We start from the raw sequence: 22072 nt of genomic DNA, 5'->3' as shown, positions 1-22072 counted from the left end.
AGTCCCCGGAGCGTGCTTCTCCCTCGGACTCGGATTCTGCGCTGTCCATGTCGGAAGCGCAAGCGCCTCCCCTAAAAAAAGGCATATCTAGCGAGCTCCGCAAGTTTCTATCCAACATCCAGACAGAAATTAAGCAGTCCAAGGACGAAATTCTAGAGCGGATGGACACCTTAAGTGCTGACCTCAGAGAGTTGGGCGGCAGAGTAGAGGAGGCTGAATTGAAAACTGATGAACATGCTGAGACTCTAAATAAGCATGCTGGTCTTCTCCAGGAACTGGAACAAAAGCATGCAGACTTGGAATATAAGATCGACGATCTCGAGAACAGGGGACGGAGAAATAATCTCCGCTTCCGTGGAGTCCCTGAAGGTGGCGAAACAGAGAACGTGGCCGAGATAGTGCAAACCCTTTGCTCAACTCTGCTGGGCCCTGAAGCTGGCGAACTGCAGTGCGAGCTGGACAGAGCTCATAGAGCCTTGGGGGCGCGCAAAGAACAGCAGACCCGTGACATAATTGTGCATTTTCATAAATATGAAATTAAGGAAAAAATCTTGACATTCGCACGAAGGGCAGAGCGTCTCGAATATGTTGGAGCCCAAATCCAGGTGTACCAGGATCTATCGCAATACACGTTGCAGTTAAGAAAGCAGATGAGACCAGTGCTGGAGTCCCTGAATAAACACAAAATCCCTTACAGATGGGGATTCCCTTCGCCCTCATTTTTACCCTGAAGGGCAACAAACAAAGGGTGCAAACTCTACAAGAGGCCTGGGAGGCTCTACACACTGCTGAACTAGTTACCGCTAAGTCTCCGCCTGGGGCAGTGGCGCCAGCCACTCGAGCGAAGCTTCAAAGATGGCAAAGAGTCCCAGAACAAGCAAAGCGTGGTAGCCAGAAGCGCTGAGACGGACTGTGTAGGTTGGACAGAAGCTAAAAGACCAGGGAAGTGAGTTACTCTGATCTGGCAGTTGTGTTTTTTTTGTGTGCCTTGCATACTGTGAATATTGGTACGGGTTCTAACAAAAAAAAAATAAAATACAAATTTCAGTGTTTAGGGGCTGGATGTTCTAGTTATGGGGACGGGTTAGATGTTAAATGGGGGTAAGCATGGGCTAGTAGCCGAGTGGAATGTTGAAGGGAGAGTTAACTGCTGTCTGTTTTTTTCTTGATAATGCAAGGGTGGGGGGGGGGGGGGGGGATGGATGCATGGTTGGGGGCCGTGTGAAAGGTGGGGAACTTTCTCTATTCCCATTTGGAGAACGTGATCTTCCATCTGGTGAAACAGGAAGGGACAGGGGAGGGCTTTCAGGGAGGGGGTGTGGACAAGGGAGGGAGGGAGGAGGGGGGAGGACACGGCTGGAGTCCCAGATCAAATATTCTAAGAAATTGGGTAGAGCGGTCCTGGGGGGATGAAGCTGCTCAATACGGGTGGTTCGTTTATTGATGGGAACAGGTTTCAAGATTCTATCCTATAATGTAAAAGGCCTGAACATGCCTCAGAAAAGGCAGAAGTTTTATAAAGAACTGGGGCAGCTCAAACCACACGTGGCCCTTCTTCAAGAGACACATTTGAAAGGTAGACATGAAAGACTTCTCTCCTGCTCGGATTACCCGGTGGTGTACTCTGCTTCTGCAGCGGGATCCAAAAAGGGGGAAGTAGCGATCTTGATACACTCCACAGTTGGGGCACAGGTGATTAAGATCAAGAGGGACACGGGACGACGGTATATTTTTCTGCACGTTAAAATTGACCAAGTGGATCTCACCATTGCCTCTATTTACGCTCCGAACTCATGGCAAGCGGGATTCATAGAGAAAGTTAAAAATTCACTGGCTTCATTTGCGCAGGGATCCCTAATTATAGGGGGGGACTTTAATTCGCTGATGAACCCGGGCTTAGATTGCTCCGGAGCGACCAGAAATGAGGGACAGAAAGACACACAAGCATTGAGATCTTTTGCACAATCATTAGGCACGGTAGACTTGTGGAGGGTTCATAATCAGAAGGTGAGGGATTATACATTCTACTCCCCAGTACACCACTCCTATTCTCGTATAGACTATATCTTTATGGATGTTGCTTTAGCAGAGAGAGGCCCAGCAGCAGGAATCGGCAGTATGACCTTGTCCGACCATGCACCGATATGGGTGACTTTACCTGACATTAGGACCGAGAGCAAAGACAAAAGATGGGCCTTAAATATTAATATTCTACAAGATGAGGCAGCTGTGGTGGGCTATAAAAAAATGTTGAACGAATACTTTGAGTTTAATTTGGAATCTGGGCCATCGCTCAGTACAATTTGGGATACCATGAAGGCAGTTTCCCGGGGCTACTTTTTGCAACTGGCCAGTAGGAAAGCAAAGACTGGTAAGGCGCAGATAGAAAGCTGTTTGGAAAGTATTCGTTTACTGGAAGCGCAGCATAAGGCAACAGGGTCCTTAAAGGCTCTGAAAGAACTCAATGATCAGAGGCTAAGGCTCGACTCTATCTACTCCGAGCAACTTAGCATGCTATATGCAAAGAATAGGTTGGGCTCCTATGAGTTTGCCAAATAAAGCAGGGCGCCTTTTGGCCATAAAGATGCGTAGGCAAAAAGTCGACCGAACTATTTTAAAAATACGGGACATGGGTGGGAACGATCTCGGTAAATCTGAGCAAATACATAGGAGATTTGGGGAATTTTACCAGGCCTTATACGCTAAGGAACTCAATCCATCCATGGACCTAGTAGATCAATATTTACAAGAAAGTGAGTTGTCCTCTCTGAGTCATCAGCAGCAGCGGCTGTTAGATGAGCCGGTTACCCCCAAAGAAATTCAGGAGGCTATCAAAAGCTTACCATCGAGCAAGTCGCCTGGTCTGGATGGTTTGCCTAACAAGTTCTATAAACAGTTTGCACACGAGTTAGCCCCTCTTTTAGCTGATTTGTTTAATCAAGTGGGAAGAGGCAGATCCTTGCCTCTGTCTATGATGGAGGCGTGGATAGCGGTGCTGCCCAAGCCTGGAAAAGATCACTTGGATTGTGGATCTTATAGGCCAATATCAGTGTTAAATGCTGATGTGAAAATTTTGGCTAAGGTTTTGGCAAGCCGGTTGGCACCAATTCTCCCAGTGCTCATCCATCCAGAACAGGTGGGCTTTATCTCTCACCGGAAAACAATGGACAACATCAGGAGGGTAGTAGATATTATGTATTTGGCAAAAAGAACCCAGAAACCATTATGTCTCTTAAGTCTGGACGCGGAAAAAGCCTTTGACCGCCCTTTATGCATAGGGTCCTTGAGACGATGGGGTTCAGAATGCATTTCAGGAGATGGATTCAGGCTTTTTATGAATCTCCAAGGGCCTGTGTCCTGGTTAATGGTGGTAACTCAGAGTTATTTACGCTGTACAGAGGAACAAGACAAGGGTGTCCTCTTTCACCCTTGTTTGCTATGGTAATGGAGCCTTTTGCGGCTCGGGTACGCTTGGATCCCAATATCTCTGAGTTAGAATAGCAGATAGAATACACAAAATGGCTCTTTTTGCGGATGATGTCCTATTGTTTGTAACTCGACCGCTGACTACATTTCCATACTTAGCGCGAATGATAGAGGAATATTCAGCAGTGTCTGGTTTTAAAGTTAATATGGCCAAATCAGAAGCTTTAAATGTAACCCTCTCTGAGGAAGTGGTGGCTTCTCTAAAGATCTCCTCTCCTTTCCGATGGGCTCACAAACAAATTAGATATTTTGGGGTGAATTTGACCAAGACACTCTCAGAGCTGTTTAATGCAAATTATAAGGGGCTAGGCAAAACTATTAGGGCTGAGTTAGAGCGCTGGGGAGATATGCAATTTTCATGGTTTGGGAGAATAGCTATACTTAAAATGAATATTCTGCCTCGGTTGCTGTACCTTTTCCAGGTGCTGCCTGTGATGATGCCCAGGCGATTTATAGCTTCCTTACAAGACGCTCTTGTGCGGTTCGTCTTGGCAGGAAAGCGTCCAAGGCTAGCGAGATCCTTGTTATATAGGGATAGGAAAAGAGGTGGGCTGGCGGTACCCAACCTTGCTTGGTATTATAGAGCAGCGCAGGGGAAGGCAGCACTTGAATGGCACCAAGAATATCCAGATAGACAATGGGTACATATAGAACAACACTCCATGGCCGATACACCGCTGAGCGCATTAATGTGGTTACCTAGGCCATTTAGACGTCTGGGAGAGGGAACTTGCCCCTCGGTGGATGTCACACTTTATTATTGGGACAGGATGTTTCCTAAGAAACAATGTACTTTGACCCAGAATGCCCCAATAGCATATAACCCATTGTTCTTGCCTGGCACTATAAAGGGGACATTCACAAAATGGCACGCAGCTGGGGTGCGGACCTGGGGACAGATGTTTGAAGCAGACCTCATGCTGTCCTTTAATGCTCTGAAGGATAGTTACCCAGAGGTGGCGGGGGATGAGTTCGCATACTGCCAAGTGGCCCATTTCTTGCAAACTAAAGTGGTGCAGGAGGTGATGAAGCGAAAGAAACTCGGTTTGGAGAAGATATGTGGGAAGCTTACGTCCTCCCGTGGCCTGATTGGTCACCTTTACCAGAGCATAAGTCATCAATCATCTTTTAATGCAGTGCACAGAAGAGGCTGGGAGAAAGAATTGGATATGCGCCTGGAGGAGTCCGAGTGGGAGAGAATAGAAAGAAAAGTAGTGGGGTTGTCTATTCATATCCCTATGCAGGAGAATGCAGTGAAGGTGCTGTATAGGTGGTACCTCACACCTACCCGGCTGCAAAGGATATTTCCGGATACACAGGATGGCTGTTGGCGAAGATGTGGCCAAAGGGGCACTATGGGCCACGTGTGGTGGAGCTGTAAAAAAATTAAGGCCTATTGGAGGGCGATTCACTTCCGGTTACAGGGATGGCTGGGGCGCGGGGTGCCATTGAGTCCTCTGGTATTCTTGTTCTCTGCTCGGATAGCTGGCCTCACGGCTGCCCAGCAGTCTTTGGTAAATCAGGTGGCGGGTACAGCCAGGATAGTCGTGGCTTCACATTGGCGGAGGGAGGGGATGCCCCCGATAACAAAGTGGCTCCATAAATTGAGGTATGTGAGAGAGATGGAGAGACTAATCGCTGAACATAATCACCAGTTGGGGAAGTGGCGGGCGATATGGCAATTTATCCCTCCTGACACTCTGTAAACATGGACCAAACGCTCAAAGAGTGACAGGAATGATCATAGCCAGCTATTTCCTCTGGGAGGGAGATGGGTGGGTGGGAGGGGTGAGGGAACGGGTGAGGAACTATTATACTCAGTAAAATTCAAAAAAAACGTGAAGTTTGATAAAGTTATTGTAGGCAAGTTGAAACTGTTAGATGTTATATTGCAGGCATTGTTCACAGATTCCTTGTACACACTATGTAGAAGTGCTTGCCTGCTGACTGTACTGTGCAAATTTTAATCTGTTTCACTGATAATAAAGACTACTTGCAAATAAAAAAAAAAATATACAGTGGTGGAAATAAGTATTTGATCCCTTGCTGATTTTGTAAGTTTGCCCACTGACAAAGACATGAGCAGCCCATAATTGAAGGGTAGGTTATTGGTAACAGTGAGAGATAGCACATCACAAATTAAATCCGGAAAATCACATTGTGGAAAGTATATGAATTTATTTGCATTCTGCAGAGGGAAATAAGTATTTAATCCCTCTGGCAAACAAGACCTAATACTTGGTGGCAAAACCCTTGTTGGCAAGCACAGCGGTCAGACGTCTTCTGTAGTTGATGATGAGGTTTGCACACGTCAGGAGGAATTTTGGTCCACTCCTCTTTGCAGATCATCTCTAAATCATTAAGAGTTCTGGGCTGTCGCTTGGCAACTCGCAGCTTCAGCTCCCTCCATAAGTTTTCAATGGGATTAAGGTCTGGTGACTGGCTAGGCCACTCCATGACCCTAATGTGCTTCTTCCTGAGCCACTCCTTTGTTGCCTTGGCTGTATGTTTTGGGTCATTGTCGTGCTGGAAGACCCAGCCACGACCCATTTTTAAGGCCCTGGCGGAGGGAAGGAGGTTGTCACTCAGAATTGTACGGTACATGGCCCCATCCATTCTCCCATTGATGCGGTGAAGTAGTCCTGTGCCCTTAGCAGAGAAACACCCCCAAAACATAACATTTCCACCTCCATGCTTGACAGTGGGGACGGTGTTCTTTGGGTCATAGGCAGCATTTCTCTTCCTCCAAACACGGCGAGTTGAGTTCATGCCAAAGAGCTCAATTTTTGTCTCATCTGACCACAGCACCTTCTCCCAATCACTCTCGGCATCATCCAGGTGTTCACTGGCAAACTTCAGACGGGCCGTCACATGTGCCTTCCGGAGCAGGGGGACCTTGCGGGCACTGCAGGATTGCAATCCGTTATGTCGTAATGTGTTACCAATGGTTTTCGTGGTGACAGTGGTCCCAGCTGCCTTGAGATCATTGACAAGTTCCCCCCTTGTAGTTGTAGGCTGATTTCTAACCTTCCTCATGATCAAGGATACCCCACGAGGTGAGATTTTGCGTGGAGCCCCAGATCTTTGTCGATTGACAGTCATTTTGTACTTCTTCCATTTTCTTACTATGGCACCAACAGTTGTCTCCTTCTCGCCCAGCGTCTTACTGATGGTTTTGTAGCCCATTCCAGCCTTGTGCAGGTGTATGATCTTGTCCCTGACATCCTTAGACAGCTCCTTGCTCTTGGCCATTTTGTAGAGGTTAGAGTCTGACTGATTCACTGAGTCTGTGGACAGGTGTCTTTCATACAGGTGACCATTGCCGACAGCTGTCTGTCATGCAGGTAACGAGTTGATTTGGAGCATCTACCTGGTCTGTAGGGGCCAGATCTCTTACTGGTTGGTGGGGGATCAAATACTTATTTCCCTCTGCAGAATGCAAATAAATTCATATACTTTCCACAATGTGATTTTCCGGATTTAATTTGTGATGTGCTATCTCTCACTGTTACCAATAACCTACCCTTCAATTATGGGCTGCTCATGTCTTTGTCAGTGGGCAAACTTACAAAATCAGCAAGGGATCAAATACTTATTTCCACCACTGTATATAAGACCATCTATGGTTCCTCTTTCCCTTATCTCAGCACTCAACTGTGGAACGGGCTGCCTCGAGAGGTCAAATTCACTCCAGATCACCCGACCTTCAAGAAGCGACTTAAGACCTTCCTTTTTGGCAGAGCATACGCTGCGAGGCCTTCAGGTGCCACACCCTCTTAATTCACGACTCTCTCTGTGATAATTTATCACCCCCTCTCTCCCTTTTCCTCCTCAGTTATTTTCTTTCTCCCTCTTGTGACCTTGTAAACTGTATTTTGTACTATTGTTTGCTTTTTAACTATTGTACGCCACATTGAGCCTGCCCATGGGTGGGAATACTGTGGGATATAAATGCCATAAATAAATAAATAAATGTAGGATTTTATAAGTCAACAATAGAATCTTATATATCATTTGTTGCTCCACTGGAAGTCAATGCTCAAGTTGCAGCAGAGGCGTCACATGGTGAAATATTTTTGTATTATGGAGTAATTTAACAGCAATATTTTGTATTAATTGCAACTGCTTGATCTCCCTCTGACCGACCCCTTTCAAGAGCACATTACAATAATCCAGGCGGCTTGATCAAAAAGATGTCAGACTGACCTAAGACACTTTAAATGAAAAACAAAAACAACAACAACAAAAAAGAACGGGTATTAACTATGGATGACACATGCAATTTAAAGGAGAGATTGGTGTCCAATAAGACTCCTAGTACCTTAATGGAGTCACTCTGCACCAAGGTCACCCTGCCTAAATTGAGAGTTGGCAGGTATATGAGTGTTGAACCCTACTAAATACTTGCAAATGTTTTTTCTGGACATTAAGCTGTAGCCTATTTGCCTTAAGCCAGGATTCCAGTTGTAACACTTTAATTCCAACTGTTGCCAATGAATTGGCATCCAGAGGTACTATAATCTGTATGTCATCTGCATAGATGAATGGTAGTAGCCCTAAAGATTGTATCAAAAATGCCAGTGTGGACAAAAAGATATTAAACAGCATAGGCGCCAGAAGGGAACCTTGAGTAACCCCATACAGGAGTTGGAAAGGGGCAGAGACAGCATGTTCTGCCATGCAAATAAGAACAGAGCCAAAGCACCTGGCTCACGATCCTTATGTCTGACAGACGAGACAGAAGGAGCTTGTGGTCCACCATATCAAAACCTGCAGTCAGATCTAACAGAAGGACATTTCATTTCTTTATCAATTCCAGCTGAATATTCATTATTATCCCCAACACAGCAGTCTCTGTACTATGGTGAAGACGGAATCCTATCTGATGAGAATGTAACACCTGATGTGTTTCCACAAATTCCGTTAGATATTCTAATATGAAACATTCTGCAACTTTAGACAGAAAAGGAATTTGAGCTATCAACCTATAGTTACTTACTAAATCTGTACTTAGATGACATCTTTAGGTTTCAGCTGTACAGTGGCAGCTTTCCAGGTTGATGGAACTATGCTCTTCATGGTCTAGATTTCAGCTTCCCACATTATAATCCTTATCTAGTTCACAGTTCAAATGTATTTAATTTACCACAAAATCACAGCTAAGTGGTTTACAACTAAAAACAGAACAAAAAGAAAAAGGGAAAGGTGGCCTAGGTTACAGAATCAATTAAATAAAATCTAAACAATATAAAATCAATTTGAAAGGAAATTAGATATAACAATTATACAGTAATTAACTATATAATTTCCTCCATGAATCCAACAACCTGTTTGCTTGATCCAATTTTGTCAGCTATTCATGACCTGCACCCTCTAGTGCTCATAATGATTAATCATAGTAACTTTGGAAGAAGACCACCATCCATCCTATCCTTAAGAAGCCATCAGACACCACAGTTCTAGCACACTATAGTTCTGTCTCCCACTTGTGCTTCTTTTCAAAACTAATGAAAAAAGTGATTTTCACACAACTATCATCTCATCTTGAACAGGTAGCTGTTCTCCATCAGATAATTGGGTTTTAGATTGCACCTAAGTATGGAGATAGTTGTGACCTCATTACAGTGAAATCCATTCTATACTAGACAAGGGATATATATACCTTTAACAATCTCCCTTGGTCTATCTGCAGCATTAGACTTAGTGAACCATTCTCTCCTTTTAGGTATACTAGCTGAGATCGGGGATTAAGAACAGATCTTGGACTGATTCACTTCATTTTTAACTGCTTCTTCCTTTACAGTGATTACATTTTGTTCGATGTCCCTTGCCTCCGTTGTGGGGTACCACAAGGCTCTATTTTATTTCCACTGTTATTCAATTTGCTGACTCATTGATTAGTGCTGGATTTCTGGTCAACCGTCACATCCTGATGTGCTTCCAGTTCTGTTTAGCTCTCCAGTTCAGAGTGTAGACTCCTTCAGATATCTCTGCCTCATTATTATCAATTTACTTTCGAGCCACTGATAATCTAAATTTGTTAAAACAGGCTTTTTTATTCTACATCATTTTCAATCTGTTCACTGCTGCTTTAATGATACCACCCTTCATTTATTGTTTCATGCTCTCTCTGTCTCATTGTTAGATTACTGTAATATCACCTATGTGGTTATTTTGCAAACAAGTATGAAGAGACTTCAATCTCTCCAAAATATGGTCATTCATTTTTGAGTCAAGCTAAATGATAGGATCAGGCCACTCTGTTGCTGTTTTACCACTATTGGTACATGTTTAAAAAACAAAAAACAGGGGGGGGGGGGGGGGTGGAGTTAGGGATTCTTGAGAGGTTATTGCTGGGAATTTGATAAAGGGGTAGATCAGGAGGGTCTTTTGGTTATGGTAAGGGTGCTATATTGGTTCAAAGGGTAATGGGGACGCCTCTGGGCATGGTGGATGTTGGGTGTAGAGCGGCATAATAACATGCTTGCATTTTAAGTGGGTTGTAATTAATAAGACACATAGTTTGATGGTTCATCGGCCACCAATAATTATGGTTGACACATAAAAATCTCTTTTCCAAGAAGGTGGGTAAATCTTGATGCTCCTCCAGGTGGGCAACAATTTAGTTCTCTTGAATAGTTAGGTGAATAAGTTTGGGTGAATGGGGTGGGTCACTAATGGGGGGAGGGGAGAAACTTAAAATATTGAGGATGGATTTTCTTATTCTGTATTGTTCTTTATGATACTTACATAAGTCAAATCATATAGAGATTGTTGAAATGTTTAAATGGCTGGTTTCTCAATAAAAATGTTGAAACATAAAAAATTAAAAAAAAACCCAAAACAATAAAAGTGAGAAAATTATTAGGTATTAGGTTTGATCTGTACAATTTATAAGCAGCATCAAAAAAGTTATATTTTGAAGAATTCTCACAATATGAATGACATCATTAAAACACAAGTAGGTTGTTAGTTATATATTTACCTTCATCAAGGGGTACTGACTCTTGTGTTTCCATTTTGGTTTCAGACTTTAATGTGGCAGCTAGATCTTCAAATGTTCTGGAATCTGGGCCATCCTGCTGCATCTCACATAAATAAACATCAATTGGCCCCTTTGTACTCTTTATATGTACTCTTATACTATCCTGTAAAGTTGAACATACATCCACTTTACAAATATAAAAATAGCGATTGAATACAGAGATTGGGGGAAGGGGATACACAAAAGAAATATATTTTATATTATCTATCTATATAAATATATGTATGTATAGATATAGAAATATACACACATAAAACTATTCAAAAATGATCTTTTCTGAAGGTTAATTTCAAAATATGAAAACAGGGCTACATTTACTAAGGGAGTCTTTTACTAAGGTGTGTTAGCATTTTTAATGTGCGCTAAAAATAGGCATGTGCTAAATGCTAGAGACGCCAATGTATTCCTATGGGCGTCTCTTGCATTTAGCACACGCCTATTTTTAGCACACGCTAAAAACGTTAGCATGCCTTAGTAAAAGATCCCCTAAAAGAGCTACGAGTATTAATACACATTAATGTCCATTATTTATTGCAGGTCCAAGTTTACACATTGGGACCAATTTACTAATAGCATACATTAGTGCATTAGCATGTGTAATACAGCAGCACACTAATAAATATTCTTTATGATTGCATTTTAGGTGGATAGGCTAAAATTTCACACATCTAGCCTGTAGTTTGTAAATGGAAGCTTAAAGATGAAATTAATTTTTAGATAAGAGTGGAATTTCTTTTCACTTCCACAATATGTACTGGATCCTGATAAGCCCCCGACTTATAACATTTTTCACTCTACACAAAAGGGTCCCCAAACTATAGCCAATGGACTGAATGTGGCAAGCAGAGCTCATTTTTCTGGCCCACCATAATTTTATGCCCTTAGTTTAATCCATTTATCTCTCAACAGTGGAGGGAATTAGTCACAATGCCCAAAATATCTTCACACTATCATCACTTTATCATCATACTCATACAGATATTTTCATTGGACCAGTCAGAACCGGCATATGGTTCCTCAAACTTTAGGAAACCTTGCCATCAGTCCATATGAGTATTTTCATAAAAATAATCATCATTTTCTAGCAAATACAAACTTTAATGTATCGAAAAAATCTTGTAGATGAGATAAAACAATCAACTTATCTGGAGCGATATGGAGAATCTATTGCCGACACAGCTATGTTTTAGAACCTGCCTCAGGGCAAACAGTCTCCTTCATATCACTTATATCCTTCTCCTTGACTCATGTGGACTGATGACGACATTTTGACAGTGAGGTTTCCTAAAGTTTGAGGAACCACATGCCGATTCTGACTGGTTGGATGAAAATATCTGCATGACTTAGTTGAATCTGATATTTGATTACTCTTCTTTTTATGCAAAGCAGGCACAAAGGCAAGAAAAGCTGTCAGGGTTTCCAGACGCTACTAGTCAAAGCCAATGGCAATATACTAACAAAACTCTATAAACTTCAAAAAGGACCTCTACCCACCCTCACGTTTATACTCAGCAAACTCTGATTAGAAGTTTCCTCTCCTATATCCTACAATCAGCTCTATCAGTATTTGAAATGTCCTGTGTGGATTTCCTCTGAAAATGCTAGGGGATTTTGGGAACCCCTGCTCTACATAAAATAAAGTAAGCAAGAGTGCCAACAAGTAATATTCTGGTTCTTTTAGTGCAAACTTTGCCTACCAAATATATACTAAAAGTTAAATGACTGATAAAACTGTTTTGTCCTAGAAGAGAGTTTCCTCAAACTAAATGAAAAGTCCAAAATAAAAAATAAAAGATGACACTGTTTCCAACAATTATATCTTTGTTAGACACAAACACTGAAATAGGACCAAAATAAATTTTCATGAGAAACTGGGGCAGAAGAAAACAAAGCAATGCGACACCACTACACACTTCATCTCTTGTCGTGAGCCAACCTAAAAAGGATGACTCCATACCACTCAAAGATGACAAAAAGCCAAAGCAATTACAAAAGTCCTACCATGACTTTAACAAACACATTTCCTTTTATTCTTGATTCTGACCAATAAACCAATGAAATTGGTTACATATTAATATGGCCCATCACCTATAAATCCACAACAAGACACTGCAACAGAGCCTTGAAAAATAAAAAAATTCTGAAAAGTACCCACTTCACTAGGAGCTGGCACTTCTAGTTTGGTCTCCTCAGGAGCTTTCACTGCAATAATTATCTGTTCATGGAAGGCTTCAATGCTGCGGATATCTTGGTAGGTCACATAAGCTAGCGTCCACTGGTCAAGGAATTCGGTATACAATGAACAGTTTTAAAATTCTCTCGGCAGCATTCTAGCTTAAGAACCATACACATTCCCAGTCTTCCTTTCTATTTTTCCCTGGCAACAAAAAATAAATAAAAAGTGGTTCAAATGAGTATACAAAATTATGAGGTGCAGTCGGAGCAGCCATAAAGGCAACACAAAAGGCCCATTTTTTTTTTAAATAAATTTTTTTTAAATTCAAAATTGAAAGAAAAAACAAGACAATGTGACTATATCATCAAATATTACAGTTATATAACAAGAAAACAGTTATCAAACAATATCACCCCCACCCTCCCCCCCACTAGATTTACTCCTCTCAAGAAAACATAATACTTATTGCAATAGTCCTCAAGAAATACCTCTCCACTGATATGGTTTCCATATACCATGAAAATGTCCCATCCGATCATATTTCAAAGCAGTCAGCTTGGACATCAAATATAGATTGTCAATTTTTTGCAGCACTTGCTCTTTGGTTGGAGGCTCCGGCCTTCGCCAAGCAGCCGCCACACAAAGGTGAGCTGCTGACACTACCAGTGCCAGCAATTGCTTTTTATTGTCTTCCCACTGAGTTGGATAATCATTAAGCAAATAATTGAGGATATTCGGCGGGCATGGAAGTCCTGACATCTCTTGAAACATCGTAGTGACCATCATCCAATCCAGTATGACTGAATTTTATGACACAACCACCAAATGTGTGCAAAAGAACCTTCAACACAAAAACCTCTCCCAGCAATACCCTGTCCCGGTGCCAAATATTTTATGCAGCCTGGCCGGAGTATAATACCATTGGAATAACATTTTATAACCATGTTCAATATAATTAGATACAAAAGAACCCGGCGTTTACACCAGGGCTAGACAATCCAAGGTTCAAATACTGGGAGGGGCAAAATCTGTTTAAAAAGTGTGCTAAATGCAGAAGGGAAACTCAAACCTCTACACCAACTCATCTCACCTGAATTTAGAATGGGAGGGGATGTCTATGCTTACTTCCAAATTCAGCATGATAGTCAATCCTTGAATGAAGACACTCTTAAATTTCAATTAGGGGATAAAGTAAAGGCCTTTTATGATGAGCTCTCGACGGAGACCCCGCGTATATCCTATGTACAGAAAAAATTATGGGATTTGATACCAAGGGAGCGACAAATCTTAGCCCGCCAGAGATGGGAAATAGACACGGGGGAAGATCTAACTAATTGGGACATTGATAAACACCTTAAGGGGATCCCTAAATTAGTTACTGGAGCTCGATATAGGGAATGTACATTCCGTATAATACATAGAGCATACTTTACACAAACTCAGCTGTTCAAAACGGGAGGGATAGATACAGCAATTTGCTTGAAATGCCAATTAGAGGAAAATACCTTTTATCATGCATTCTGGGAATGCACTAAGGTGCAAAGATACTTGCGGAGAGTGATAGCTTTCATGTCCTATATATTGTCACGAAGGATACTGGGAAACTCGCTACAGCTCGTGTTAGATTGTCCGGGTGCTTTTGCTGGGATGTCAGAGGCGGACACTCTATTGAGTCGCAAACTTACTTTGGTAGCACGGAAGTGCATATTACAGGTTTGTACCTCTGCAAGCCCACCCGAGTATTGGCACTGGCGCAATCAGATACATCAGCTGATGGCATGGGAAGCAAGAGAAGCAAAAGGCACATACCGCAGAAAACATCTGGGGATGTCTGCTAGAGACATTAACACAGAGAGGCAGAAGCCTTATCTTAAACACTTTATGACTTGGACATTAAATGGATTTTACAGGGAAATCACACAGAGGAGTATGTATGGAAACACGCGCACACACACAAAAATGAACATTGTCTCGAGCTGGGGAGGGAGGGAGGTGGGCTAGGGAGGTGGGGGGGAAGAGGATACGGGGGGGGGGGGATTTGAAAATAAACAAATGGACATATAATGTTACGGGATACTACTGTTATATGGTTGTATTATGCTATTTGTAACATGTGAGACATGTTAACCTTTGGATACCTTGTTTGGATGTGTTTATTTGTTAATAAAAAACTTTTAAACATAATTAGATGCAATAGTAAGTTGAGTAAGCTGTTTGTAAATTCTTTGCCATTGTACAGTCGATAAAGTAACATCCACCAATGTCTCCCACCTCTTTTCATACTGTTGGGCTATTGGCTTGCTAAATAACAGTGCTTGATACTCCCATATGAAAAATCGTAAGTAGATCATGATCTTCCCTTTCCCAGTCTGAAAGAACCTTTCTCAACATAAAATCATACAACTGCTCATTAAAAAAAGCGATCACCCTCCCTTAACCCGTACCTATCCTGGAGTACAGGAAAAGGAATCACAGTGCCCCTAACCACCAACTGACCTAACGTCCTCCAACCTTGCTTCTCCCACCTATGAAAGGCTCTGATGTGGGCTGGTGCATCAAATCCAGAGGGATGCACTATTGGCTTAGCTGAAAAATATTACTGTTTATGAAAAAAAGCCTTCCGGATGGAATACCAGAGATCTAAAGTGCATGAAGCCCCAAAAGGAGCCCCTGCCAATCTAGTTTGCAGCTCTGACAGTGGCCATGGTACGTATTGCACTGGCATTTCCCTGAGCAGCTCCTGCTCCAGCTGTACCCAGCACTTATTTGGAAAGGTGTGCCATTCAAAAAGGGCAGCAAGTAGGGACGCTCTATAATAAGTGAGAAAATCTGGCACCCCCATCCCACCCTGCTCTCTTGTCATATACATATGACTCCTACATACCCGAGGCGGTCTCCGCTGCCAAATATAATGAAACACTTTGCTTTGCAATTTAATCAAAAACCCCTTGGGGATAGGTAATGGGAGGCTGGAAAAATAGTATAAAAAATGAGGTAACACATTCATCTTCACTGCACTAATCCTTCCCACCCAAGATAAACTAAGCCCATCCCAGTGATCCAAATCTGCCAACACCTGATTCAGTGATGGTGGATAATTCAGTGAAAATAGGCGATTCAGATCCGCCGGGATTGACACTCCTAAGTACCAAATACTATGAAGCACCTGCCTAAATGCAAGATCTGGAAAGTCGCCAGACATGGTAAAATTCAAAATTTCAGATCTGACAGAATTAACGGTGAATACTGACACCTGGCCATAACAATGTAATAAATCCATAACGGATCTGCGGGGATTCGACAATGTAAAAAGGATATCAGCAGCACAGAGTAATATCCTGTGATCCTGCTCCCCTACTCTAATCCCAATAATCCCAGGATTATCCCCGATAGATTGGACCAACGGTTCTATAATCAACGCAAAAATGAGTGGGGATAGTGGACATCCTTGTCTCGTACCTCGAGAGATTTGGAAAAAGTTTGTGTAAGAGATATTGGACGATAAGAGCTACACTCAGCTGGATCTTTCTCAGACTTCTGCAGCAAAGCCACTCCTGCCTGCCGAAAAGAAACTAGCAATTGTGATTCTGTCAAAGAATTATAGCAATGGGTCAACAGCTCTGCCAGAGCTGAGCAAATTTCTTAAAAAAAAAAAAAAATTTGAGAAGCCATCTAATCCTGGGGCTTTATATGTCAGGAGGTGGGCTATTGCCCCCTCCACTTCCGCTATAGAAATTGGGGCTGAAAGCTGAAAATTGGTACTAGGCGACAAGCTAGGTAATGTAATTCCATCTAGATAGCTCTCAACTGTAGTGTAACACCCCTTGATCTGTGGCATACAATTTTTCATAGTACCGGACAAATTCTCATCCAGTGGCTTCCTCACCCTGCAATACATCACCATTTGGGGTTTTCATCTGCATTATCACATTTTGAGCTTGCTGCTTCCGAATTTTAGCCGCCAATAGACGTCCCGCCTTATTGCCCCCTTCAAAATATTCCTGTTGCATCTGATGAAGAGAAATAGCTAAGTCCTCAAAATATAGCTCCTGCAGCTCTCTCTATCACTGACTTAATTGCTGACGAACGTATGGGACGGCTGTGCCCTATAAGCATGCTCTAGGTCTCTCAAACGCTGACAAAGCTGTAAGCGACGCTGACTTTTCATCCTATTGCAAATAGCCTGTTTCGATATACAAAGACCCTGAGCAAAAGCCTTGAAGCTCTCCCAAAGACATACAGGCCCTACTGTATCCATGTTTCTCAAAAACAAAATTCCCGAAACACCGTTTCCAAATGTGCAAAAAGTTGAGGGTCTCTCAACAACTTATCACTGAGCTGCCAAACTTCATGCCACACTGCACCAGAGATTGGTTTAGCACCAGCAATATCGGAGCATTATCAGACCACACACCCCTGTGCAATGGTTACTTTAGATACCAATGAGCAGTGACCTCGCTCCATCAGCCACAAATCTATGCAAGTATAGAAATCATGTAAAGCAGAATAAAAAGAGTAATCACACTTGGGTGATATAATCGCCAATCATCTTCCAAAACCAAATGAGCCATAAAACTCCTCAACATGATATGATCTTGTTTAGAATATTGAATTTTACTTGAACAGTTATCCATCAAAGGATGACATGTCAGGTTGAAATCCCCTCTTATAACTAGAATACCCTCTTGGAAAGCTAATAATCTGGGTATCAAAGACTCAAAAAACTCTCCTTGGTCAGTGTCGGGCACATAAATATTCACCAAAGTATAGAGCGTCCAATTCAGTTCCACCTTTACAAATAAAAAACGGCCCTCGTGATCTCTCAACACATCATGAAGATTCACACGGATTCTCTTATGTATCAGAATTCCCACTCCATTGCTTTTTTTACGCAACTTATTTGGGGCTTGAAACACCTCAGGGAACTTATAGATGTTAGATTTGTTCAGGAGACGCACTTTCTGCCTTCTAAAATAGCTTTGCTGGCATATCCTATTTGCCCTTTCTGCCTCCTTAAAAAATAATTTCTGTTTTTGAGGGGAATTCAGTCCCCTAATATTATATGTAAGCAAGTATAGAGATCCCACAGGAACAATTTATGTGTAGATGCACCAGCCCACCCACATCACTCAAACCAATCAAACTCCCCTCACTCCAAAAATCCATGATCCTCTCACATAACCATATACTCACCACTCTTCCCGACCTCACAAACCAGTGTATCCAGAGGAATAAGCTAACCCTTCCCTGCCCCCCATCCCCCCTCCCTCCAATCCCTTCCCAACAAATTTGGCTCCACCATCCATACATAAGGCCCAAAAGAGGAAGAACAGACCCCTAACTCCAGGACCCACTGAAAGCAACAGAACATTCAAAACACATTATCAGAATCATAAGCTATACAAAAATATCTGTAGTACACCTCTAATAAGAGATCACTTATACAGACCACATCTTAAAGTTCAAATCATGAAGATTTCCCAGTTAGTCACTCAACGCCATCCCTGCTTCCCAGGAGACTTGCGTGAAGAATTAGCAGACGTAGAGGCCGTAGAAGTGTCCCGAGTCAGCAGGCCTGCTGACACCAGATTGTCCTTCACTGCTGTAATCGATGTGGCTGAATAAGTCTTACCTCCATAAGTGAAGGAAAGGCCAATCGGAAAGAGCCATCTATATCGTGCTTGGTGCTCTCGTAGCAGCTGTGTCCAACCTTGATACGTCTGCCAACGAACCAAAGCCGCTGGTGCAATATCCAGATAAATCTCCACCTCCGTATCTTCCCAGGAAACTGAACCTCCCTTTTGTCGAATCGCATGCAAGATTCTCTCTTTATCTTCATACTTGTGAAAGCAAACCACTATGTCTCGTGGTCAGTTGCCCACACGAGTTCCCATCAGCCAGTGTGCTCTATCAAACATGGGGGGAACAGCCTGGGTGGGCGCATCTGCAGACTGCAGGGCCTTTGCTAAGATAAGGCCCAAAGTCTCTTTTATTTGACTATCAACTACAGTGTCTGGCACACCTCGGAGGCGTAAATTGCATCATCGCGATCTGTTTTCCAGATCTTCCAGCTTAAGAGAAGACACTTCTTGTAATTCTTTCAGCTTCGCCATGCGGGATTGCAACCGCTTCATCTCCTCCCCATGTGACTCAAGAGCTCCTCGTTCTCCTCCACCACCCGCCCTATTTCACTGACATCTTTTCTTAAGACAAAGATTCTTGCAGCTCTGACTTCACAGTCGTGAGGTCCAACTTGAGCTGCTGAAACAAATTCCTAATCTCCAAACGAAAACCTGCCAGTTCAGAGTCAGAGGATACCTTGGGGCTCAGCTATGACAAGCCGCCCATGGCCATCTTATTTCTCACATGTGCTCTCAGCAAGAAAGCTGAAGTTGTTGTTTTTATAGCTCCCAGGTCATGTCGACGGGAGGGCATCAGATCGCCAAAGAAATATCGCTCCCACAACGCTCTATCACTCAGTCATTATAGCAGGTATGAAGCACTAATTACATCTGCCACCATCAGTGAGCCCTGGAGCCCGTGGCTTAAGCAGCCATCTATTCAGAAGATGTCCATCCATTTCTAAACCATGACTTAAATAGTAACTTACAATTCAGCCACATGAATAAATCTAATAATGGGTAAAACACAACCTAACGTATCTATGGCCCATATTCCTGCCTAAGATGATGGCTGACCTAGATCCTCGTCTTTTGAAAACACATTCTTCTGGTTTAAAATCTTTAGCATAAATAGTTAACCAGAGCAGACTGGCATATATATAAGTCAAGTATATAGGCTAATTTTAATTTTATAGTTGAATTTGACAAGAAAAGGATATTTTCCATTTTGTTTGTCATCTGTTAACTCAAATAGCTGGTGGGCGCATTCCTTAATTAATTCATCCAGAGCCTGTTCCATAGCTGACAGATCAGCGAGTTCATCTTTTAGTTTTTGCTGCTCTGGTACCTTTCTTTTAACTTGATTGATACTGGACACCCTAAAATAGAAAGAATATATTTGAAATATAAATACATGCAACCAAAAATTACTAATGAACACTGAAGTAGTATACATTAACATTCTTACAATCAACAGTCAAAATGAACTGAATTCACTAGATAACAGTATTGTAATCAACTTAAGCCTGGATAAGGACAGGAATAGTGGCTATTTGCTTGTAATTTCATATATCAACTTGAATAGAGGATATAAGATGCTTGTAAACGAGTATGGGAAAAGTCAGTGACTTACATATTCTAAAAATTCCCAAACTACCTCAGTAAACACAAGTTAGCGACTAATTTAACATTTTTAGTGAAATAAATGTGCTCATAAGCTTTCATTGGACTACCACAGACCAACTGGTCTAACACAGTCCACGTGTTCTAATCATAACACATTTATAATGACACAAATAAATGTGACTGTGCCAAACAGTGCTTCAATATAAAGTGAATTTAAAAAAAACTGTAATGAAATCAAAACTTAACTTGCAATACAGATTGTCCTGGGTGCGACAAGGACCATGTTTTGCTGTACGCTTCCTCAAGAGACCCAATAACTTCTGAAAGCTGGCTGTTCGGGTCCCTCACTCAAAAATTTTCATCATTTTAAGCATTTAAGCATGGCTCCGGTGTCCTTAAAATGATGAAAAGTTGAGCAAAGGACCCGAAAAGAGACGGATGAGGGGAGAAATGATTGAGGTCTACACAATCCTGAGTGGTGTAGAACGAGTAGAAGTGAATCGATTTTTTACTCATTGTAAAAGTACATAGACTCAAGGAAGTTACATGGAAATACTTTTAAAACAAATAAGAGGAAATATTTTTTCACTCAATGAATAGTTAAGTTTTGGAACTCTTTGCCAGAAGATGTAGTAACAGCAGTTAGTGTATCTGGGTTTAAAAAAGGTGGACAAGTTCCTAGAGGAAAAGTTCATAGTCTGCTACTGAGACAGACATGGGGAAGCTACTGCTTGCCCTGGGATTGGTAGAATGAAATGTTGCCACTATTCGGGTTTCTGCCAGGTACTTGTGACCTGGCTTGGCTACTGTTGAAAACAGAAAACTGGGCTAGATAGACCATTGGTCTAACCCAGAATGGCTGTTCTTATGAGTCACAGGTGTAGCTAAACAAAAGTAAAAAGTAACAAGTCACAGTGTTATCATGTATGGAGGACAATGAATCTTTTCCCCTATGTTTTTTTGGTTTATCCAAAATAGTTTCAAAATGGCAAAACAGGCAGCAACCAGATTACACCACATTCTCTCAGCCATAGGAGCCAAGTTTTCAGAATTATTGGGGGTGCTGAGTGGAAATAACCCCTCCCTGGACACATACAAGGAATTCTCTCAATATTGGGGGTGCTCAAGCACCCACAAAACCAGCTCCTATGCTCTCAGCAATAGCCAGTAAACAAGCAATCTAGTGAAAGTAGAAATGCATTTGCAGAAAAATCTATTATGCATGTTCTTTGGTCTGAATATGCAGAGAGTTACCAATCATATGGTTAAACTGTGGTAAAGCAAAGCTCCTGGGGACTCTGGTGGTTGATTTTACAGTTCAGTGTACTCTGCTTTCATACAGAACTCTACTTACCTTGCTGCTGAAACAGGTTCAGTGCCTCCACACAATTCCATAGGAGCTCTGAACACAACAGGAAAAAAAGAAAAACAAACCCACAGATCACAAGGGTAGTCAGACATTATACAACATACCAAAGACTGCCCAAAACCTGACAAGAGAACTGCCAATTACATAAAGATCCACAAAATTCAATCATAGTGCAACCAAAACACGTATACATTATGAGGATAATTTTATAACAGGGCAAGTAGGTGCCTACGTAAGTGTAAATGGCAGAAATCATATCTACTTTGTAGAGACACTTACACCTGCTCCTGAGCTGGTGTAAATATCCAAACCTATATTAATCATGAACACATATAGACTAGTGTATTTTATAATCTGCTCATCCTATCTTTGTTTACCTCTCCATGATCAATTTACATATCCTCAAAACCCCACTATTACTATGTTTACTACAACTTGTAGCATTCTCCTTCAAGACTTTGTAATTCTATTTACTATGTAAGCCGCATTGAACCTGCTATGTGTGGGAAAGCGCAGGGTACAAATGTAATTGATAATAATAAATACGAGCTCCACCTACGTACCACACAATTCTGCCCTTGTACATACCTACTGTCAAAATACACATCATCTTGTCAGAGCACAGACTTTTATGCTGGGCAGTATAAGAGGCCACATACATGCAAAAAAGACTTTCTAAAATTACCTGTGTATAAGTGTTTTATTGTAAGCCCGAGATTAGGTTAGACCAGCAACATATACATGGAATA

At 42.0% G+C, this 22072-nt stretch overlaps 1 protein-coding gene across 1 annotated transcript in view; it reads right to left on the bottom strand.

The window, feature by feature from the left end:
• The window catches only part of E2F6 (E2F transcription factor 6), a 61065-nt gene that overhangs the window by 18719 nt on the left and 20274 nt on the right, over window positions 1-22072 (bottom strand). The window contains exons 4-7 of the mRNA XM_030198856.1: window positions 21309-21356; window positions 19549-19707; window positions 12687-12801; window positions 10472-10634 (exon numbers count right to left, since the gene is read on the bottom strand). Of these exons, the coding sequence (XP_030054716.1) occupies window positions 10472-10634; window positions 12687-12801; window positions 19549-19707; window positions 21309-21356 (485 nt within the window). The remainder of the gene's footprint in view (window positions 1-10471; window positions 10635-12686; window positions 12802-19548; window positions 19708-21308; window positions 21357-22072) is intronic.

The sequence above is a fragment of the Microcaecilia unicolor genome, chromosome 3, assembly GCF_901765095.1.
Source record: "Microcaecilia unicolor chromosome 3, aMicUni1.1, whole genome shotgun sequence".
Classification (NCBI taxonomy): Eukaryota; Metazoa; Chordata; class Amphibia; order Gymnophiona; family Siphonopidae; genus Microcaecilia; species Microcaecilia unicolor.
This window is presented reverse-complemented; position numbering and strand designations above follow the sequence as displayed.